General features: G+C 40.7%; 1 protein-coding gene across 1 annotated transcript; it reads left to right on the forward strand.

Annotated features, from left to right (window-relative positions):
• Positions 1 to 5,733: 5,733 nt before the first annotated feature.
• On the forward strand, positions 5,734 to 13,049 carry TMEM115 (transmembrane protein 115). Its single transcript, XM_083354330.1, has 2 exons — positions 5,734 to 7,185; positions 11,544 to 13,049. The coding sequence occupies exons 1-2, from the start codon at positions 6,332 to 6,334 to the stop codon at positions 11,749 to 11,751; spliced, it is 1,062 nt and encodes a 353-aa protein (XP_083210456.1). The 5' UTR covers positions 5,734 to 6,331; the 3' UTR covers positions 11,752 to 13,049.
• The last annotated feature ends 5,205 nt before the right edge of the window (positions 13,050 to 18,254 follow it).

Here is an 18,254-nt window from a genome sequence, read left to right on the forward strand (position 1 = left end):
TTGTTAAGTGAATTTTTTCCCATTTTACGACTTTTCTTGCCACTTTTGTTAAGTGAATCACTGCAGTTATTAAACTAATAATATGGTTGTTAAGTGAATCTGGCTTTCCCATTGACTCTGCTTGTCAGGTCACAAAAGGTGATCACATGATCCCACGACATTGCAACCATCATAAATACAAATCATTTGCCAAACATCCAAATTTTGATCATGTGACCATGAGGATGCTGCAACAGTCATAAGTGTGAAAAATTGTCATAACTTTTTTCAGTCCCATTGTAACTTTGAGAAGTCACTAAACAAACTGTTGTAAGTTGAGGACTACCTGTATAATATATGGCTGCCATTTTTTCCCCAAGTACAAACTGAGATGTACTTAACAACCAAAACATAGTGCTCAAGTTTTATTGTCTCTGTCATTGTACCTCTAGTGTGCCTGATCCCTGGACTTTAAAAAAGCTTATGTTTTTCAAATAGGAAACTCAAGGTTCAGCCTCATGTCTGCTTCTCAGAATGTCTACGGCCCACAGTTGAGTCCCATTAGCATTCTTACAAAATAAGCAGAATGCTTGGCTATACTATTCGGAAGGGAGCCCATTTGCCTAGAAAAGACAAGGGCAGAAATGATGGCAGCAGGCTGCATACAGCCATTTGTTACTTCAGGGCTTTGTCATAGATTGGGCCTGATCAAAATGCCAAATGTAACCAATAGCCCAAACAGGTATTGATGCTAGGCTTCAAAAATTCAACTATTTGCTCTATTCATACAAAAATCCAGCTTCCTTAAGTAATATATGCAACACTATTTGTGAACAAAACCACTAATCCTCCTGCAAGAAAACCATTACTTACAAAATGTCAAACCCAAGCTAAAAACAAAATGTACTGGCTATGGCTAGTGCCAAAGTGCAATGTTTGATTCCACTTGCTAATAGAATATAGTTTCCACTTTTAGTATAGCAGCTACAGCTGAACTAAACACTATTTGCCAGCAGATGGTGGGGTTTGCTACCTTTCAGACTGCAGTGGCAAATGCTAAAGCTTTACTGCAGAAGGTGCTTTCCCAATGCTCTTTAAAACCCCTTCTCTTCACCCGTTGCCTGTCAGTGAAGCTATTTCTCAATAAGAAAGCACTCTTCTGAATGTCTTCTAAATCTGGATTCAGAAGTAGCCTGACAATAAAAGGATGAAGCAAGGAGGCCAGGTGCTTGTGCTGTCTTTCAGGCGATTTCTAAATATGAATATAGTTCTTTTCTAAAAGCAAACTACAGAACTATACATCTGCAAAAATCAGCATTCAAAAATAGCCTGGCTGAGAGGTAAAAAGCAGATGGGGAGCTATAATGCAAGACAGTGATGAATAGCAGAAGAGCTTTTTATCTCTGACTGGAGCTGCAACAGGATGGTGATACTGATAAGACAGCTATGAAGAACAGGCACACTAGAGCAGATGATTCATGAAATTGTGATGAGTCAGCTGTTGTGACAACGCTAGGTTATGAGATGGATGGCTGAAAGGTGTGTAAATGGTCTAAAATAAATTCACGGTTGGTGACCAGGACTGTGTGCTTCTGCATACATCAGCTGCACTCAAGTCCCTACAAGTCCCATAAGACGATGACTGGGGAGCCTTGGAATGCAAGGAATGTTGCAAATATTTGTGTGTCTCACTGATGCAGAATGGGTTGAATGAGTGGAATAAGCCACTGTCTAAAAGAATGTGCAGCTTTGGTGAAAGTCCTCAGTGATGTCAAATTCACTGTCTGAAGCCCCAAAGAAACCAAGGAGCAGAGACAACCACTGGCAGTGGGAAGGAAAAAAGGGACGGGAATTTAAGGCAAATAAAAGGTAAGGACCGAATGGAAGACATACCCAGGGAATAAGGGATATACCCGAGAGATTCAGCCTTAAAATGGGAAATCGCAGCAATAAAAAGGCACATGGTCAAGGGGCGACAAAGTTGCCAAAAAGGAAACTGCCCAAGGATACGCCAGCGGGATGTATACTGGCTAATTTTCATAGCTTAGGGGGACAAGATACAGGGACTAAGGCAGCCTTTTCTCACTATTGTTAGTATGGCCATACGCAAAATTAGATAAACCAGGAGGCTTTTGGCCGCCACAAGGATCAATCAATCTCCAATTAATTAAAAAAGTAAGAATTACCCCCTTGGAACAGAAAAGGCATACTAAAATTTAGTTCTTAGAGCTCTTTGTGAAATTGGCAAACAGTCCATTTCTGTTGCAAGACTGTGGTTACAAAGGAACTTTTGTATGTAAAGCACAGGATCCTAAGTTAAGAAAACCCAGTGTTCCCTGGTTTTGCCAAAGGCCCCTGAGAATGACCTACCACCTTGTTTATCTATGGGACGAGCTACCCAATGGTAGAATTCTTGAGGGGCATGGCAGCTGGAGAATAAAGAGATTAGGAAATGGGGCACTCCTATAACAGTTGGTCCAAAACTGAGTTAAAAATTGAGATACAGGCTCCATTGAGAGAAACTATAGTGGCAGGAGCAGTGGGCAGACCATGCTGAATATTAGTCTACAAGCCATTTTCTACTTCAGATTTCTACAATTGGAAACAGCAAACCCGTTATAGGGGAAACCAAGAGAAAACGCACTCTCTGTTTCTGTCTATCTTTAGAACACATAACCCCACCTGGGCAGATATTCAGACATTGATGGATATTCTAACACTGGAAGAACGGAGGTTGGTGAGGGAGGCAATGGAGTAGAAATTAGAGAAAGAATATAATGATGATCCTGATTGGGAATATCTCCTCATGGAGCCAGAATGGAATCCGGATGGTACCAGAGATATTGAAAGGTTTTGGAATTATCTGTCTTTGGTCTTGCATGGAATCCAGAATGGAGTCCTCAAGATCGAAAATCTCTGAAAGATTTATGAAATTAGGCAAAAGAAGGATGAGAGTCCTGGAGACTTTCTTGAGAGAATATATCAGGTTTTCAGGCAATATACCAATCTAAACCCTGAGGCGAAAACCAGAGAATGTTGAATACGATCTTTATAGGACAGTTGGCAGAAGATATTAGGAGGAAGTTACAAGAAAGTAAAAGGAGGTCCAGGAAAATTTACTTCAGAATTAGATGAGATAGCTTACAAAGTCTTCACCAGCAGAGGACAAGAAAAAGATAAGAAGTGCAAAAAGCCTGCCAAAACGCCATCCTCCTAGCCAACGCCCTTAGGCAGGAGAGAGGCCAGTGGGAGTTTGACAGATTCTAATATGATTGCTGGCCCACTACTCATGCAAACATGCACACACTCTTTGGCCAGCCATTTGCATGGCCCAATTCTGAATAGGCCACAGCCTGGTAGTAGCCCGTGGCCCAGGGGTTGGGGACCCCTGCCTTTAGGGGAAAAAGTAGTAGGAGAGAAAAAACATTAGCTGAACACTGAAACACTTAGGGACAACTGTAAGCTATTACCTCAGGTAGAAAAAAAAAGTTATTGGGCCATATCAGTGCAATAGTTAAGAGGACCAATGAGGCAATGTTCTGTTTGTGAAAAGATAAATACCAGGCTTCAAGTTCTGGATATTCTGTTTCTCTGGCAACAGTCCAGAAATCGATTTTTTTTATTTCTTTGATGAGTACAAAACCAATCTTTCTAATAAGCAACTTGATAAGTTAAGGCCATAATTATGCTATCCCCATCCCAAAGATACAGAATGTGAGCAAATTTAAGAAATGTAGAGCTCTGTATATTTATTCCATTCTGTAGTGCTCAACTTCTCAATAGCCATCATACAAACCAGCAGGAGAGATTATTTCATCACAGTAACTGTAGCTACTTCCAGAATATTTGCAACATTTCTTGTGACATAATTTCATTACAAAATATGAAAGAGTATGTCCTGATATCCAGTTCCCCTCCAATTATTTTACAATAAAATACTTGGTGCAGATGAGAATTAGATAACTGATTCTAAAATAACCTATCTGGCCATCATCAACAGGCATAGCCGCTCCCTGAAACAATTATCATCATGCCTCCATGTAGAAACTGGGAGGCTGTGAGCTTTAGTTCTCCATTAGACATGAAAGCTGCTTTACTGCTAGGTAGCCTTGTGGCATTCTGCCAGATCCACCTCCTAGCACGTGTGTGGCACACCCTCTGAATTAGGCATTTACAGCAGTTCTACATACAGGGCTTCAACTTAAGAGTTACAAGTATTCCAAGAGGATATGCCATACATCCACCTATACCAGGGGTGTCAAACTCAATTTCGTTGAGGGCTGCATCAGCATTGCGGTTGCCCTCAAGGGGCCGGGTGGGTATGGACAGGGTGGGCGTGCCCTACTGGGTGGGCGTGGCTAGAGTGCCTATGGCCTACTGGGTGGGCGTGGCCAGCTCTACATCGTTCACATCAAGGGTGCCTATGGGGGCCTGGGCAGGAGTGGGACAGATCTGGGGGTCTCTGGCAGGAGGAGGGTCTCTGGGCCAGGGCCAAGGCAGTGGGGGCCGTTCCCTCACTGTTTCCAGGATGGGTTCGCGGGCCACATGAAACCACTTCGCGGGCCGGATCCAGCCCCCGGGCCTTGTGTTTGACATGTCTGCCCTATACTGATGGGTAACAATCGTTTTAACAGAGGAACTCTTAGTTGAAATTGCTCTTTGTGTCTTTGTATGTGGCAGGGTTTCCCAGCTTGGAGACTTGTAGGCGTGTGAATTTCAACTCATAGAATTCTTCTCAATGGCCATACTGGCTGTAAAATACTAGGAGCTGAAAATGTTGGGAAACACTTCCAAAAAAAAACAACTCATTTTGAATTTGCCTAAATTTGCCCGTTCAGGGCAGCGCTGCCTCATTCCTTCATAAAAAACCCTTCCCAAAAAACCTCTCCTAGAGATCAAATCCACTTGGACTTAGAGTAGAATAAAGCTGGAAGGGACCTTGGAGGTCTTCTAGTCCAGCCCCCTGCTCAAGCAGGAGACCCTATACCATTTCAGACAAATGGTTGTCCAATCTCTTTTTAAAAACATCTAAGTGTTGGAGCATTCACAAATTCTGGAGGCAGGTTGTTCCACTGGTTAATTGTTCTGTTAGGAAGTTTCTCCTTAGTTCTAGGTTGCTTCTCTCCTTGATTAGTTTTCATCCATTGCTTCTTGTCCTGCCTTCAGGTGCTTTGGAGAATAGCTTGACTCCCTCTTCTTTGTGGCAGCCCCTGAGATATTGGAACACTGCTATCATGTCTTCATTAAACTAGACATACCCAACTCCAGCAACCATTCCCTATATCAGGGGTCTTCAAACTTGGCCTTTTTATGACTTCTGGACTTCAACTCCCAGAATTCCTCAGCCAGGCATGCTGGCTGAGGAATTCTGGGAGTTGAAGTCCACAAGTCATAAAAGGGCCAAGTTTGAAGACCTCTGCCCTATATGTTTTAGCCTCCAGTAATCATCTTTGTTGTTCTTCTCTGCGTTCTTTCTACAGTCTCAACCCTTAAATAATTGACGGAAAACCGTTAGAAAATTGTATTACCGGGTGCTTCATTAGAGTCTGGAGCGACCTCTCCCTCCTTCCACCCCATGGGCTCCCCCCCACCAGCCAGCCCCTCTCTCGCGCGAGAATTTGGGTCCCGGTGCATGCTGGAATCACCCTTTTACGCAATAGGTGAGCTTCCATTTCCCGTCAGGCACCGGACGGCTCACAGACCAGTCACGCGTGCGCAGCCCTCCCGTTTGTTTGCGTTTTGGAGTCGTGAGAAGCCAGGGTCCGGCCTGGAGGAAGAAGAGGCGGCGGCAGCAGCAGCAGCAGCAGGAACGTAGCGTACGTGCCGTCGTGGGGCGGAGCCGCCGGGCGTCGGCCTCGACGGAGCGACTCGGGAGGTTGGGGGGGGGGGGGAGAGAGCTCTGCTTCCGGCGAAGAGAGGCCGAGGCGAGGCCTTCCTTGGCAACCTTCCGCCCGGGTTGAATGGGGCTGCCAGCGTCGCCGCCGCCTGCAAACCGGCCCCGTCGCGCCTTCGCCGTCTGTTAGGCGCTAAAACTCCAGCCTCTCCCCCGTGAAGCCGCTTGGGCCGTGCCAATCTCCGTCGGTGGAACGAGGTCGTCAAAGGGGCTGCGGAGAAGGACTCCGTGCCCCAGAAGCCAAGGAAAGCTGGCTGCCGGGGGAGCTGATGCCGCCCATGTCGAACCAGACTCCCAACTTCGTTTGGGCGCTATGGGGAAAAAGATGACGGAGCTGAGAGTACGTTTGCGCTAAGGAAAGAGAGAGAGGCTTGCGGGCCACCGAATCCTCACCCTAAGCCAGATACTCGGATCAAATTCTCTTGACTCGTGGGACGGTGCTTTTATATAGGGGGAAACATGAACAGATACCTCCCAGTTGCACGACAGCATTTCCTGGCTGTGTTAGCCAGCACCAGTGTAGTCGTGAAATCGATATGTGCCATTGTCATCTTGCTCTACCTTCTTTCCTTTGCTGTCGACACAGTGTTTGGACTTGGTGTTACCCCCGGATATCTCTTTCCACCCAACTTTTGGATATGGACGCTGGCCACCCACAGCCTGGTGGAAAAGCACATTTGGGACGTAGGCGTAAGCCTGGCCACCGTAGTGGTGGCAGGAAGGTTGCTGGAGCCACTGTGGGGTGCCCTGGAACTTTTGATCTTCTTTGCAGTGGTGAATATTTCAGTTGGGCTTCTGGGGGCCTTTGCCTATCTTCTTACTTACATGGCGACGTTCAGTCTGTCTTACTTATTTTCTGTTCGCATTTATGGAATGCTGGGTTTCCTTGGTGGTGTCTTGGTGGCCCTCAAGCAAACCATGGGTGACAGTACTGTCTTAAAGATACCTCAGGTGCGAATGAAAGTTGTTCCGATGCTCCTGCTTCTCGTTCTTTCAGTTTTGAGACTGACTACTCTTATTGAAAGCAACATTTTGGCTTCTTATGGCTTTGGGGTCCTTTCCAGTTGGATATATCTTCGTTTTTACCAGAGGCATAGCCGAGGGCGTGGCGATATGTCAGACCACTTTGCATTTGCCACATTCTTCCCTGAGATTGTCCAACCTGTGGTTGGTTTGCTGGCTAATCTTGTGCACACCATCTTAGTGAAAGTGAAAGTCTGCCGGAAGACAGTGAAACGTTATGATGTTGGAGCCCCTTCTTCTATTACTATCAGCTTGCCGGGAACAGATCCTCAGGATGCTGAACGAAGGAGGTAATTTTTCTTAAAACGTATCTAGGTTAAACTTTTATGTAATCTATGTTGGAAAGGAAAAGGGAGGAACTAAGTGAACTATGGCTATTTTTCCAAGATAAAACTGTAGAAAGTAGTTTTAAATTGATGTTTTATATTTATGTGCCATGTACCTTTCTTTGATTTATTGATGGACTTTCTTGTTTGGCTACTATTGAGAGCTCTGCCCTCAGAATAGTCTATCAAAGATATCAATAGCCTTCCAAGTTGAGGTATGCAGAGCAAAGTAAGAGTGAAAAGATACATCTCTCCTGTTCCTGTGCATTTTAAAACAATTCCTTTTCTTTGCAGCAAAGGAGAGAAAATATTTAAACCAGAACAAGGAGTTATAGTTGAGATTCAAGAGAACTGTGAATCCAGCTGAATTCTTTTCATGAGGCCTCCAGCCTACTTCTTTAGACTTTCTATTGTCAGTATTGTCAACACTAGGAAAAGTGAGTTGTAAGAAAGTTTATTTTTAAATGTAGATTTAAATAATTCTTTTTCAGTCTTTGCGTATTTATTTGACCCACGTATTTATGGGGTTACATATTTACATAAAGGTAACCTCACAGTAGTCAGCAGAATTGAATACTAAGTCTGTTATTACTATTTACAGTGTTGTAGTTAAAATTTACGAGTGCATTCTGCAGTTTTTTAACAGTACTAATTGCACCATTTAAGTTTGCAAAGGACTAGGTTTGAAAATATAAAACTATTTCAGAAGAAAGCATTTGTAAGCTACTTCTGTAATACTATCAAGAAAATTGCACATGATTGTATGAAATAAAGTTGCCTGTACATTGTTTGCTTTTTCCATAAAAATTATGTCTAAACACTTAAAAATGATGCATTGAATTACCTGGGAACCTCATTCAAGTAAGTGAATACATCCTAACTATATAGGCAGTGTTTAGAGTTTAAATTTGGAACATTTTAAATATCAAATGTAGGCTTTTTTGTCTTAAGTATGACATTTGCCAAGTAAGTTTTTAAAATGAGACAGAAAGACATTACAATTTATGGTCAGTAAAGGAAATTGTAGACTTGAAAATTCACAATACATGTGTTAGACTTCAGGTACAAAGGTAGTCTTCAACTTACAATCATTTGTTCAGCGGCCATTCAAAGTTACAGTGGCACTGGAAAAAATAACTTATGACTGTTTTTCACACATCCCTTGCAGCATCCCCTGGGTCACATGATCAGGATGTTTGGCAACTGACTCGTATTTATGACGGTTGCAGTATCTTGGGGTCATGTGATCATCTTTTGAAACTTTCTGACGAGCTAAGTCAATGGGGTAGCCAGATTCTCTTTACAGCTGTGTTACTGACCTAACTGCAATGATTCACTTAAGAACTGTGACAAGAAAGATGGTAAAATGGGGCAAAACTCATTTAACAACTATCTTGCTTAGCAACAGAAAATAATTTTGCGCTCACTTGTGATTGTAAGTCAAGTACTGTGCTACCTGTACATCTAAATTCTAAAGCATTTAAAAATTTGATGCCTTTTTTGTTTAGTTCTGATTATTTTGAGCCTAAAATCCAGAAAGAGCTCTGATCTTGTTCAAAAATTTAAGTAACTGTTATACATTACACTGTTTTTCACCTCAGCAGTTTAGTTGTATTAAAATGTTTTGTATTAAAATGTTTTTTTAAGTTCATATAAGCACAGTGGAGCAAAACAGAAGACAGAATCACTTTGAGGAGTTCATAATTTTATTGTATTAACAGTATTAAATATTACATACCCTGGGTTGAAAATGTAATTGTGTAAAACTAAAAGAGTTTTTATTTATAAGGCTAAAGTATAAAGTATTATTATATCTCAGGCATGTCAAACACACAATGTCACGTGGCGTGTCACCCCATGCTGGCAATGGGGTGGGCGCGGTTTTAGTATGATGCATCTGGCCAGCAGGCCGGCAGTTTGACATGCCTGTTAAATCTGTTTTTAAAAGTTATAAAACTATCCTTTGTAGATGTGCTTTTGATGCATTGGCTTTGAAGGCACTCTTGCGCTGTCTTGCATAATTGTTTGATTGGTTGTAGTCTAGAGATTTCAGCTCACATTCTCTTATGCCTGTAGTATAAATGTTTTCTCCTGTTAGTGTGGTTTCTGAACAGTTTGAATACAAATGCAGAATAAATAATTACAGGGTTGGAGAACTTGATCCTGTGTCATAAGGGAAATAAGAGAATTACTCTAGCAAATGTATTCAGTGCACAGTGAACTATTTTTTTTAGATTTTTTAATTTGTAAAAATCTTTTTTCTATTCCATTGTGATTTTATAAAACAATATATTCTAAATATATTTGCGAATCACAAATTACTTGCAAATGGGAACAATGGGAACAAATTATTCATCCCTTTTATGATTAAAGGAATTACTATGGTGATAATTTTTTACCATTTGAATTATTTTATGTACTTTGTAACATGATAACAAGATCACTAAGCACAAATCTGGTCAAGAATGTTCTTCAGCTGAAACCTCGAGTACTGTGGGGTAGAAACAAGTCGGTCTCCAGCCCAAGCAAATTACATTTGTAGGTAGTTAACACTATATTGTCTATTAAAAACTTTATTTTGGATCGTTTGTGAGAGATTGCAGTTCCTCTTAGAAAAGCACATGTTGATTCAATTAGCAACACTATTTCATTATTGTCCCTGCTGTCTTCTTAACTCTACTGTGAAAGAAAGCAGAGTTTGGGCAACTACACAGAAAAGACATTCCAAAGAAATGCAGGGCCAAACTGATGAACTTTGCCTTTTCTTCCTTAGAAGAAAAAAAAAAGAAAAGTAAGTTTGTCATGTTCTCTGGTCCTTTCCTTAAGAGAGAAGATCAAGATATAGCCTCCTAAAATTGCATGGCGGGGCCACCAGGGCAAACTCACTCTCACTTGATCTTTTTCTTGGAATACATCTGTATAGAATGCTTTGATTGTCTAGCAAAAGTTGTAGAATAAATCAGTTTTTCATTATAATTATACTAGAGCACGGGTCGGCAATCTGCGGCTCCCAGCCGCCTGGTGCGCGCGCACCTCTTCGAACGGGCAGTGGTGCACGCGCACCTCTCCAAATGGAGAGTGGCACCGCCTGTTTGGAGAGGTGCACGTGCACCTCTCCGAATGGGCAGAGGTGCACGTGCACCTCTCCGAATGGGCAGAGGTGCACGTGCACCTCCGCGCAAACAGGCAGCGGCGCCGCTCTTTGGGAAAGCTGCCGCGGCATGTTTGCACAGCTGCCACCTTCAGAGGAAGGTGGCAGCCTGCAAACGGGCCACGGCAGCTTTCCCAACAAGTGGCGCTGCTGCCCGTTCCAAGAGGTGCGCGCGCACCTCTCCGAACGAGCGGAGGTGCGCGCGCACCTCCGCGCGAATGGGCAGCGGCGCCGCTGTTTGGGAAAGCTGCCGCGGCTTGTTTGCAGGCTGCCGAAGGTGGCAGCTCTGCAAACGGGCCGTTGCCATTGCGCAACCAGTTCCATCATACATTTAAAAAAATGGCAACCGCGCGCTTCTGTGCATGCGCAAGAAAAAACATTTTGCGCATGCATGGACACACGCACGCGGCTCCCACTTTTTTGTGTGTGTGTGTGATGGAACCAGTTCCCAGTGGCTCTTTTCCTTTTTCAGGTTGCCGACCCCTGTACTAGAGTGAATAGATTGAAACTTGATCTAGTATATAATGAAGCATGTAGCCCATAAATTAGATTGCTTTACTAGATCAGTAAGAGTTGTTCTACTACGCTGTTACTCTTGTTCTTGAGTTATGGTATTGAACTGTTTATTTTTTAATAATTTAATAAGTGCATTTATAAGTGTATGTAAACTGTAACCTGAACTAGTAACTGCATTATTGTAATGTACATGCTTTCCCCCAAGGGCTGTGGTTTTACAGAAAGGTTAAATGTCACATATCTGGACAATGTCAACTTGAGTAAGGCTGTATTAAATATTAGCACTTTATATTGAAAGACAAAGAATCTATTATTTTCATATCGTTAATGAAAACAAATATGTTACTAGAGACCTAACTAATAATTGTCAGAAGTGAATGGACAAATGAACTGTTAAAGATATTAATAGATAATATATGTTAAATGGATATTGCTATAGATATTAATGTGGATATATAGTGCATGTGACAAAACCTTCATAGTCTGCATTAGATTGATGTGATGGGGAAGAAGAATTGTTTTGAGGCTTGAGCTGTTTATATCCACGGAGCCTTAAAATGATTTTAGTCTCTTCTAGTAACTAATGCTAGAAAATTCCTGTTCAGTGGAATGCCTGATAGACTGTTTAGATTTTGTATCTCTTTTCATTCTGTAGACAACTGGCTCTAAAGGCACTGAATGAACGATTGAAGCGTGTGGAAGATCAGTCAGCCTGGCCTAATATGGAGGATGAAGATGAAGAAAATACCAATGCCAATACTCTCTTGCTACCTGAAAAGAGTCGGGACTCTACCAGTGTTGGAAAAGCTTCTAGCCAAGAATCCAGCCTCATTACCTTTGAAGATGCCCCCTCTCAGTTGTGACCATGAAGCATTTGTGTCTCCTGCCTGCCCCTGCGTATCAGAGCTGCTAATGATCCTTCATCTGCCCTCTCTTGTATCCTATGTTTCCTGTTTTTCAGGGAACAAAACACTATGCCTCCTAACTACTTCCTCCAGCATTTGTGAGCCACCTGTGGTTTTGCCAGGTCTTAGGACTCTTTTGGTGAAAACTGTTAATTGTCAAACTGACCTGGGAATTTGTTTCATTTTTTTTCAAAAAGGTTTTGAAATTAAGAACTTCTCAGAACTGGCAGGGGAGGAAGGAGGTTACAGCTCAGTAAGGATTATCTCCTTAAAAAAGACCTATAAAATTTGCCCCAGCCTATAGCTGCCATTGTGGCTATTAACACAGTGCTTGTGTTTAGCTCCCAATTCTGGTTAATCTGAATGGAGTTTTGTATTCTCCAATCTATTGGATCTGCTCTTCTTTGAGCTCTAAATGCTAAATTATCACACAAACCCAACCAAAATAGCAAAGAACAACCCCTTCGAATGTATAGTTTTCTCCTTGATTTCAGTTTTACTTGGTGGCAGTGATTGTTGTCAATGATAATTTGGCTTTTTTTCTTTCAGAATTAGTTATTGATTAATTAAGCAATTTAATATTGATTAAATAAGCAAAAAAGATCTTTGTTACTTACTTTTATTTCCGATATCCATGGGTTTCATAGTTTTAAACCCTGCCAAATAAAACTGTTTCCCTCTTGTAGAGGCAGCAGTTAAAGTCTTAATAATGCCATTTGCTGATTTGTTTTTAAAGTGAAAGGATGCAGGCTGCAGCTTGCTTCTAGATTGCCAGTTAATACTTGGATAGAAAACATTGAGACTTTCCTTAGGATTTCAAAAGGAAATTAATTTGATTAGTTTTTTTCTTCACTTTCATTTACAATTACTCAAAGTGTAAAGAAGCTTTTTTCTTTAGTGAGGAACCAGTGCATTCAGACACTAGTGGGTAAATTTTTGCCACAGTAGGTTACATGCTACTACTATTTTTGTTTGCAGGAGACTGACAATTTCTCTGATGCCTAATTTTTCTGTTTGGTGAGATCATTAACCTCTTTTCCTTTGGGCTGAGATATTTTTTTATGTGGGGCAACAAGTTCTGAGATTTCTTGCCTAGATAGCCAACTAAAGGTGGAGAACTGGGTTAGGTAGCACTTAAAAGAATGGATAGAGAATATATGAAAATGTTAAGATAATTTTTTAAAGGACCATGATTTTTTTTGTCAACCAAGAAGTAAAACACAGATTGCAGTATCAATAAACAGTTCTTTCAAAGAGCGCCTCTTGATTGGCTTTCTAAACCTCCCATCATTTGACCTTGTTAGTTCCTACTTGGAAATGAGCTCACAAAATCATTTTCACTGCAGCCAATATTGTTAACATGAAGAGACGTTAAAATACAATAACAAATGTTTGTGAAGTCTTTACATGCAAACTCCTGAATGCTTCTTTTTCAGAATTATGCCCAGTGCAATTAAGATTATGTATATCCCTTTTCACTTCCTCATCCCATTTCACTACAGAAACCCTGCATAATAATCACTGTCCATTTTGAACCTGAAAGCTTGAGTAAAAAACAACCATGATACCTTAAAGTTCAGTGTTTCCAGCTGCAATTTTCTCCTAATTGTTTGCTTATCTGATCTTAAATTTCCAGGGTTGAATATATATCTACTTCTTAGGTCTTAAACTTAATGCTTCTTCACCCAATATGAATTTCTTATGTGCACCAGTAAGAAAACCCCACTGATGAGTTGCAATCATTGTGTACTTGTTCTAAAAATAAAAACAAGAAAGAATTATATTGTCCTTAACAGATTTGAAATACTTCCTTGTTTTCCTTCCACTGAATGTAAAAAATAATCTGCATGGAATGATTTCTGTGGAAGAAATTCACTTTGTACAATGCATTCCCTGTAATAGCTATATTAGAAATGATGCCAATTATGATAGGGTGATCACCATAGATCCGTGTTGATACGATCATGCTTTATTTTAAGGTTAGAAATGAAGAGAGTTGCCAACTTCTTGTTAGAAAAGCAGTTCTCAGAACTATAATGGATTCATTAGTAGGTTGGGCAAAATATTTCATCCTGTTAACATGCATTCCTCCTATATTCACTACATATTCAGACTTTGCAGCTCAACAAATGGTTTGTCTCTTTGGATTGATTCATATTGTGTAGTGGCCTGGTTAGAGCATGGAGAAGGTAGTCTTCTGAGATTTAAAGAAGAATCTTGAGCATCTTTTGCACCTTAGCTTGATATTCTGAAAAGGGATCCCAAGATCAAGCCTTTATTTTTCTTTTGATTCAGGATGTGATATTTCCAAGTGGAAAATATGGAAGGAAATAGTCAAAATTCATCCCGAAACCCTGAGAAGGTACTATTAAGCAGTACTGAATTAAACTAGACAGTTTTAAAATAGTTCCTATATATTAGAAAAGCTAAAAAAATATGTGAAAAGCTAGGGTTGACTGTCTGAAAATTCAGAAATTTGAGTTCACAGGCAGTTTGAGAAGTCAGTTTGAGTTGCTGGATCAATTCTCTGAATACAATTTCGTATTTTAATATTTATTGCCCTGTACACCGCCCTGAGTCCTTCGGAAGAAGGGCGGTATAAAAATTTAATAAATATAAATAAAATATATACAATGATTTATAGATATTGGACTTGATTTGAAAAGATTCAGATCTAATTCATGGTTTGTGAGCATTTTCTGCATAAGTACTTTTTCAACTTAGATTTTTAAACCGATTTATAATGAGTTAATTTTCTAAATCAGTTTAAAAGCCTGAATCGCTTTTTGAATGGTTTAGACAACCTGATATTTACAACAATAGTTCTGGATGAAGTCTTCGACCCATTAATATAAGGTAAGATTTTAATGAAGACTTGATTACAGGTAATATATTGACTCCTGTGAATTAGAAGTAGAGAAGCCAGTTTAGTAAAGTGGTTAAGGTAACCTGCTAGAAATCAGGAGACTGACTACTAATCCTACCTTAGGCACACTAAGCCAGCTGGATAACCTTTTGCCAATTTCTCTCTATGAGCTCTTCTTTTAATTTTTTTTTAATTTTCAAAGTTAAATGCATTTTAAAAAGCAAAGACAAAACAAAAAGTGCATAAAAAGCATACACGTATTGTCCCCTCAGTTGAATACTGATAAATATATTTCAACAATAATAGTATCCCACCTGCAAAACAAGTTTACAATTTATAAACATCTGCAGCTGTATTTGCCCAACTAATTTGACCTACTTTCTATGGTAAAAGGAAAAATAAGAAAGTCACTTAGTTACTTAGCCAGGTCGACTGAGGTGAAGAGTGGTGACAACATTCTTCCAATAGTCCAATGCAGATATAAATCAAGTCAGATCACTTTCACCACCAAGGGGAAAAAAGCAGGAGGCAACAATGATTTGATGGCATACACTCACATAAATTAGAAGTATTCTGACTGTTTTGTAAGGTATTTTGGTAGTAACTGTTCAGGAGAAAATCTAGTAAACTGAACAGATAACTATTTTGTCACTTGTTATGCTGCCTATAAAAGGAAATACTGTAAGGTTTTTGATTTAGAATATAACTTCCTGTATCCATTTTCACCCCTTCATGGATTACTGCCTTGTCGTGGCAAAGGGGCTTGTGTAATTCAATGAAGCTATGAGCTGTGCCGTGCAGGGCCACCCAAGACGGACAGGTCATAGCAGGGAATTCTGACAAAACATGATCCACTGGAGAAGGAAATGGCAACCCACTCCAGTATCTTTGCCATGAAAACCCCATGGACAGTACCAAAAGGAAAAAAAATATGACGCTGAAAGATGAGCCCCTCAGGTCGGAAGGTGTCCAATATGCTACTGGGGAAGAGCAGAGGGCTAGTACTAGTAGTGCCAGAAAGAATGAACCAACTGGGCCAAAGCCTAAAAGACACTCAGCTGTGGATATATCTGGTGGTGAAAGGAAAGTCCGATGCTGTAAACATTTTTTCTCCATAGGAACCTGGAATGTAAGATCCATGAATCAAGGAAAGCTGGACGTGGTCATACAAGAGATGACAAGATTGAACGACATCTTAGGAATCAGTGAACTAAAATGGACAGGAATGGGTGAATTTAATTCAGATGACCATCAGATATACTACTGCGGGCAAGAATCCCTCAGAAGAAATGGAGTAGCCTTCACAGTCAATAAAAGAGTAGGAAAAGCAATACTGAGATACAATCCCCAAAATGACAGAATGACCTCAGTTCGAATCAAAGGCAAAATATTCAATATCACAGTAGTCCAAGTCTATTCCCCAACTACCAGTGCTGAAGAGGATGAAATTGACCAGTTCTATGAAGCCCTACAGCACCTTATAGAACTAACACCAAAAAAAGATGTCCTTATCATGGGGGATTGGAATGCTAAAGTAGGAAGCCAAAAGACAACTGGAATAACAAGCAAGTTTGGCCTTGGAGTACAAAATGAAGCAGGGCACAGGCTGATAGAATTTTGTCAAGAGAATACGATGGTCATAGCAAACACTCTTTTCCAACAACCCAAGAGACGGCTATACACATGGGCATTACCAGACGGTCAACACAGGAATCAGATTGACTATGTGCTCTGCAGCCAAAGATGGAGAAGCTCTATACAGTCAGTAAAAACAAGACCAGGAGCTGATTGTGGCTTAGACCATGAGCTTCTCATTGCAAAATTTAGGCTTAAACTGAAGAAAGTAGGGAAAAGCACTAGGCCACTCAGGTATGAATTAAATCATATCCCTGACGAATATACAGTAGAGGTGACAAATAGATTTAAGGAATTAGATCTGATAGACAGAGTGCCTGAAGAACTATGGATGGAGGTTCGCGACATTGTACAAGAAGTAGCAACTAAAACCATCCCAAAGAAAAAGAAATGCAAGAAAGCAAAATGGCTGTCTGAGGAAGCTTTGCAAATAGCTGAGGACAGGAGGGAAGCGAAAGGCAAGGGAGAAAAAGAAAGATACACCCAATTGAATGCAGAATTCCAGAGAATAGCTAGAAGAAATAAGAATGCCTTCTTAAATGAACAGTGCAAAGAAATAGAAGAAAACAATAGAATAGGGAGGACCAGAGATTTCCTGAAGAAAATTGGAGAGATGAAGGGAACGTTTCATGCAAAAAATAGGCATGATAAAGGACCAAAATGGCAGGGACCTAACAGAGGCAGAAGAGATTAAGAAGAGGTGGCAAAATTACACAGAAGAACTATACAAGAATGAGCTTAACGTCCCAGATAACCACAATGAGGTGGTCACTGATCTCGAGCCAGTCATCCTAGAATGTGAAGTGAAATGGGCCTTAGGAAAGCTGAGGAACAACAAAGCTAGTGGAGGTGACAGTATTCCAGCTGGGCTATTCAAAATCTTAAAATGCAATAAAAGTGTTACTCAATTTGCCAGCAAATTTGGAAAACTCAACAGTGGCCACAGGATTAAAAAAGATCAGTTTACATACATTCCAATTCCAAAGAAAGGCAGTGCCAAAGAATATTTTTTTTTATTATTTTAATTCCATTTATATCCCGCCCTTCTCCGAAGATTCAGGGCGGCTTACAAGCTTAGCAGTAGCCTTCATTCTATGTATATGCCTGCTTATTAGGGCTTTCACACAAACCCCAAGCGGCATTATTACAAAGTCAGCTTAATATTCAAACTATCCCACCATTGCACTCATTTGACATGCTAGTAAAGTTATGCTTAAAATCTTACAAGCTAGACTCCAGCAGTATGTGGATCGAGAACTACTAGAACTACAGGCAGGATTTCGAAGAGGCAGAGGAACTACAAGATCAAATTGCCAACATACGCTAGATCATGGAGAAAGCTAGGGAGTTCCAGAAAAACATCTACTTCTGCTTCATTGACTATGCTAAAGCATTTGATTGTGTGGATCACAACAAACTGTGGCAAATTCTTAAAGAGATGGGAGTACCAGACCGTCTTATTTGTCTCTTGAGAAACCTATATGTGGGTCAAAAAGCAACAGTGAGAACCACTGACTGGTTCAAAATTGGGAAAGGAGTCCGGCAAGGCTGTATACTGTCACTCTGCCTGTTTAACTTATATGCAGAGCACATCATGAGAAAAGCAGGGCTAGATGAATCTAAAGTTGGAATTAAGATTGCCGAGAGAAATATCAACAACCTAAGATATGCAGATGATACCACTCTAATGGCAGAAAGTGAAGAGGAACTAAAGAGCTACTTGTTGTAGGTGAAGAAGGAAAAAGTTGGGTTGAAACTTAACATTAAGAAAACCAAGATCATGACATTCAGCCCTCTCAATTCCTGGCAAATAGATGGGGAAGAAATGGAGGTAGTGACAGATTTTATTTTCCTGGGCTCCAAGATCACCACAGATGGGGACTGCAGCAAAGAAATTAAAAGACGCTTGCTCCTGGGGAGGAAAGCCATGGCAAACCTAGACAGCACACTAAAAAGCAGA

The sequence above is a fragment of the Vipera ursinii genome (genome assembly GCF_947247035.1).
Source record: "Vipera ursinii genome assembly, chromosome: 2".
NCBI lineage: Eukaryota > Metazoa > Chordata > Lepidosauria > Squamata > Viperidae > Vipera > Vipera ursinii.

Coding starts and splice junctions, on each gene's coding strand:
- TMEM115 (XM_083354330.1), top strand. CDS start 6,332: ATGAACAGATACCTCCCAGTTGCACGACAGCATTTCCTGGCTGTGTTA. Junction 7,186..11,543: donor CAGGATGCTGAACGAAGGAG/GTAATTTTTCTT, acceptor TTCATTCTGTAG/ACAACTGGCTCTAAAGGCAC.